Genomic DNA, 5,164 nt, shown 5'->3' on the forward strand with positions numbered 1-5,164 from the left:
TCTCTAAGATGCATGTGTTTATTAATATGACAGATCAATATAACTAACTTTATCTCTAAAGCTACTCAATATTCTTACGTGATGTGTTCCACTTACTCTCTCAAGCAGTTAACTATTTTTACTCAGATCGATTAATCAGATGGATTCAAGCATAAAATGCTTTAAGTATACATCAAACAAGCTGAATGCACATATATATGACTTACTAGATTAACATTTAGTTCCACCCAACCCACGATGGATTTACCTACTTATGTTGAAGGAAAGAAAGAAAATGGATATGGAAATGGATGAAATCCTGATTGAATTAATATTAAATATTTCTACAGAACCCCAGTTCAATCAAGACAATTAATGGAAGAAAATGCTAAGTAGGGGAAAGAAAAGCGTCTCAAGTCGTCGGGATCAATCTCTTGCTCTATTTGGCTTGATTTTAGGTGCTTGCTGTTGTGATTGGGGTGAAGGCATGTTGAAGGTCATCTCTCTCGACCTCTAACTCCAGCAAAACCTTTGTATCGGTAGTGGAAATGGTGGTCGAACTCCTCTTATTCTTGCAAGTGGCTGAGGAACTAACTTTTTATAGAGATACTACTACCTACTCCTAAGTTTCTAACTTTACAACTCTCTAACTAACTACTTTTCAGGTGAGTAGCATCTTCTTTTATAGGTGTTGGACTTAGCAACTTGTGATATGATAGCATTCAATTTCATGTCTTGTTGTAGCCGCTTGCCATCCGGATCTGCTAAGTCACTGCTCGTCAGGTTGCCCATACTGCATGTTGAGATTTGACGTTAAGTGCACGAGTAAAATGTATCTTCTTGCATCCGTTAGGTTCCAATGCATGCTTCCTGCATTGGCTTCTCTGGAACCCTTAGTGAAAATTCCACAATTCCTATATTATCAAGCGTTAGTAGTGCACTTTTGTTTAAAAAGGATGCTTTTGTATGTATTGAATGCATATATAAAATTTTATGTGTTTTTCTACTGAAATGAATGTGTTTCTCATTATTTGACCCTAATTATTCAAACTTTAAGAGAACAATAACTTTCTACAAGTTATCATCGTCCCTAGAACTCGACTCGGTAACCAAGTAATGAGGCCTCGTGCTTGATTATTTGGAGTGCCAGATAATAGATTCAAGGCATTCCAACACCAACACTTTTTTTTATTTATAGTTATAATATAATATAATTATATAATATAAGAAGTATGTAACATGCATTAACATATAAAAGAAACTAAATGAAAAGAATTCAATTCAATTGAAAAGCACTACAAACTCAAGTCTAAAAAGTATTTACATAAATATGCTATCGACCATCAAATGAGGTAGCTGTGATCATGTTTGGCGTGCAAGTTCCAACATGGCTTTGTTTGAATGCCCGAGTGTGAATCTCAATTTTGCTGCTACTAAATCCAGGTTGCTTTGGCATCGGAAGATCTGTGATTTCATTGTGAAGCATCGAAAGAATTGTCGTTATATTTGGTCTTTCCTTTGCCAATTCTTGAACACACAATAGTCCCACGTGAATGCATCTCAAAATCTCTGCTTGAAAATGCAATTCAAACATTGTTTGATCAATCAAAGCAACTACGTTGTCCTCCATCCATAATTTCCATGCCTGAAATGACACAAGAAAAGGTAAACAAACCCTATGTTAATAGAGGAATACTAATGTATAAATATTATAAATTTGATGGATAGACGATCCTTACAAATCCTAGAAGGCTCGACGCGTGTTCATTCTCATAGAAGCTAGTATTTTTTCTTCCGCTAATAATTTCAAGCAACAAAACTCCAAAACTAAACATATCTGATTTCTCTGAAAATTGGCCATTCAATACGTATTCTGGAGACATATAGCCGCTAAGATATTATTAAATAAGTTAATTAGTCATTGTTCTAAGAATTTGACCTATAAATAAGTAGAATTCATAGAGAAAAAAACTTACTAAGTACCCACAACTCTTGTGGTTTTAGCTTGAGCTTCATTGCCGTAAACAATTCTAGCAGTACCAAAATCTGAAATTTTGGGATTTAAGTCTCTATCTAGTAAAATATTACTAGCTTTGAGATCTCTATGAATGATTTTTAGTCGCGAATCTCTATGAAGATATAGAAATCCTCGAGCAATTCCTTCAATAATGTTGAATCTTTTTCTCCAATCTAACACTTTTGCTTTAGTTGAATCTGCATATTTAATTTCCAAAGAGATGATTAAAACAATAATGTAGGACTTGTGAAAAATTGAAAAGCTATCAAGCTATATTACAAGGCTAACCAAAAATAATTGAATCTAAGCTTCCATTTGGCATGTACTCATAAACCAACATCCTTTCTTCTCCCTCGACACAACAACCAAAAAGCTGCACAAGATTTCTATGTTGTAGTTTTGAAATCACCATTACTTCATTTGTAAACTCTTCAATCCCTTGTCCAGAGGTCTTTGAAAGCCTCTTTACTGCTATTTCTTGTCCATCTACCAATTTTCCCTACAAAAAAATCAAAGCCAAATTTCCATCATCTTTCTTCAACTTTAATCAACAAAAAGAAAGAACTTTATTCCCACCTTGTACACTGGCCCAAACCCACCCTGACCAAGCTTGTTATTGGAATGAAAATGGTTAGTTGCAATTGCCAGCTTATCAAAATCAAAAACAGGCAGCTGCTGAAGCTTAACTTCGTTCACTTTATCATGCTTCATATCAACATCAGTGTTCATCAAAAACTTGTTCTGCCTTTTTCTTTTCCCTGTTCCGTACTTACAATTTCAGTAAGATAATTTCAAAGGAAACTTTTTAACTGATTCTCTAGTTTTCTACTTACATAAGCAATATATGCAACTGATAAGGATTAAGGTTCCTGTTACCACGGAAGCTATAATGCTTACTTTTAGGTCTTTGGTGATTCCACTTTCATCTGTGACAGAAGATACCAAAAACAGTATGAGACAATTTAAAGAGGTTGTTTGGAATGATTTTTCAAGTGCTTAGAAAATGTTTTAACAAGCATTTAGAAAGTCATTCCTGATTTTATACCAGCTATTTCTGAATATGCCACACGAACATTAATGTCTGCTCCATCTTTCTTGAATTGTTGAATGTCAATTAAACCTCCTCTCCATATCATACAACCAATCCCTGTTCTATATGCATAAGCAGAACAAGAACAGTTCGACAAACACTGGACTCTGCAATCATTTTCCGAAGTAACAATCCAAGCTGCCGAATCTGGAACTTTAACCATTTCCATCTTCAAAAACCCATCCTGATCTTTTCCCATTTCAACACTGATGTTCTTTTTATGACACTCCAATGGCGAATTCCTCACACACCCACTTCTCCAATTTCCTCTGTTCCATTCCTCTTCCTTCTCTGGCCTAAAACCCTTCAAACAACTGCAAATTGGGGTTCTTTGAGAATCACAGACCCCAAATGCTCCACAAGCGCCATAAACGTCACACTCTGTTACAAGAGCTGACCAATTGACCTCCCATTTCCGATTCTCAAAATTCCATTGATTCCTTTCCAAAGTCCCATTGGGGTTCAAGTAGTAGAAGTATGACTGAGCTTCGTTTGCATTGGCAGCCGAGAGAGAGTAAATTCCTTTTTCATTAAAGAGATTAACTGCATAATGATAGTCAGTGTTCAAACCCGCTATTCCTATGAAGACTTGGCCGTCCCATGGACCAGACCTCCAATACGGGCGGCTGTTTTTCCAAATTATAACTTCCGGGATCGGCAGAGGGTTGATTCCAAAGGAGAAATTTCCGGAAGATGGATCAGAAGGGGTTTTCCACGACACTAGTTCTACTTTCTCGTTCGTGATTGAGTTGCTGATGAATTTCATCATTGGCAAGAATTTGTCCGATGGGTCTTTGAAACTCTCCCATATGACGGTCTCTGAAGCAGAGTCCAGCAGAACAAGGTTTCCAGAATCAAGAAGACGAGCGGTGGAATTCACTCCAGCGTTAGAAACTTTGGAATTCCAAAGAATTTTGTTGTATTCATCTATTACTACGAGATTCCCGTCCTTGGATATGCCGAAAACCCCGGATTTTTTGTTGAGAGGCTTGTCTTTGTTAGCTACCCAGAAAACAGTTCGTACAGGGAATCGTTTATCCCAAATTCCGACGAACCGATTGGTGGAATTGGGGGGGCTGAAGAAACCCAATTCGAAGAAGCCACGAGTAGACAACATAGTTTCGGGGTCTTTGAGGAATTGTGTCGATGTGATCGTATCTATGCCGCTGGAAAAGTTCAACATAAAGCAGAGGAGAAGGATTAATGGAATGGCGTTGCTGATGGGTTTCATGACTGGTGGAGCTGAACCAGGTTTATGGTAATCATCATGCCAAATTTCGAAGGAGATATAGTTTTTTTTTTCTATGGGTTTCCGTCGACAGAACAGGGAGAACTAATGATTCCTTTTTAAGAATTTTTGTTGATCGAAATTTCAAAGTGACTTCGGTTCTAAATACAGTGTGATATTACTCGTTCCGTGTGTACATTCCAAATCGTAAATCGATTTTCTTTGTCATGTCTGTAGCTGCAGCTGCCACGAATAAATTGAGTCAATCGATTTTCTAAATACAGAGTTAGAAAATAGCTTTCTTTTTCATTTTTTCTTTTTCTTTTCACCATATGTGAAGTGGAAAGATGGAACCTCTAAACTCAACTATTCATGTTCAAGATACGAGTTTTGCACATTTTGGCAGCAGTTAATTAAGACTAAAACATACTGAAGCCAAACATTTCCGGATATTGCATGTGCAGAAGAATTAATAGATAATTAGTATCGTTTAGATAATATTTAAATTATAAATGTATATTTAGATTAACTAGTTTTTAATTATTAGTTAGAAATTAATTAATTTATTATCTTATTTTATTGTAAGACTATAAATAACCACTTTGCTTAGAGAGAGTTCTCAGGTTGAATTTCTCTTGGCTATAGATTTGACCTAATGCCTTAACTTAGTGCATCACTAAGCCTTGCAAAAAAAATATATATTCTTTTAGATATTGACTAGTCGTCTCGAGATTCAATAATATATATTTAGATTCTTTTTAGCTTGCTCCTATTTTTGTACTAACCCGCCCAATTATCATATCAATTATTGTTCGTTTTTAAAAAATATTTTATTATCTATTTTTGTGTG

The 5,164-nt window shown here is 35.8% G+C and overlaps 1 protein-coding gene across 4 annotated transcripts; it reads right to left on the reverse strand.

The window, feature by feature from the left end:
* Positions 1 to 281: 281 nt before the first annotated feature.
* Positions 282 to 4,609, reverse strand: LOC120083008 (G-type lectin S-receptor-like serine/threonine-protein kinase At1g11300). Of its 4 annotated transcripts, XM_090316611.1 has the most exons (8): positions 3,042 to 4,458; positions 2,830 to 2,922; positions 2,573 to 2,754; positions 2,285 to 2,495; positions 1,956 to 2,193; positions 1,719 to 1,869; positions 1,304 to 1,624; positions 282 to 893 (listed from the first exon to the last, which is right to left on the reverse strand). In XM_090316611.1, exons 1-7 carry the CDS (start codon positions 4,315 to 4,317, stop codon positions 1,313 to 1,315), a joined length of 2,463 nt encoding a protein of 820 aa, XP_090172737.1. In that variant the 5' UTR covers positions 4,318 to 4,458; the 3' UTR covers positions 282 to 893; positions 1,304 to 1,312. The 4 variants fall into 4 exon arrangements, 3 of the variants coding, with proteins under 3 accessions (XP_090172737.1, XP_038894409.2, XP_090172738.1); XR_016531445.1 differs by lacking the exon at positions 282 to 893 and having other exon boundaries at positions 1,199 to 1,624; positions 1,719 to 1,852; positions 3,042 to 4,461; XM_039038481.2 differs by lacking the exon at positions 282 to 893 and having other exon boundaries at positions 1,199 to 1,624; positions 3,042 to 4,609.
* Positions 4,610 to 5,164: the final 555 nt, after the last annotated feature.

The sequence above is a fragment of the Benincasa hispida genome, chromosome 8 (assembly GCF_027475165.1).
Source record: "Benincasa hispida cultivar pf3 chromosome 8, pf3_genome.v1.1, whole genome shotgun sequence".
NCBI lineage: Eukaryota > Viridiplantae > Streptophyta > Magnoliopsida > Cucurbitales > Cucurbitaceae > Benincasa > Benincasa hispida.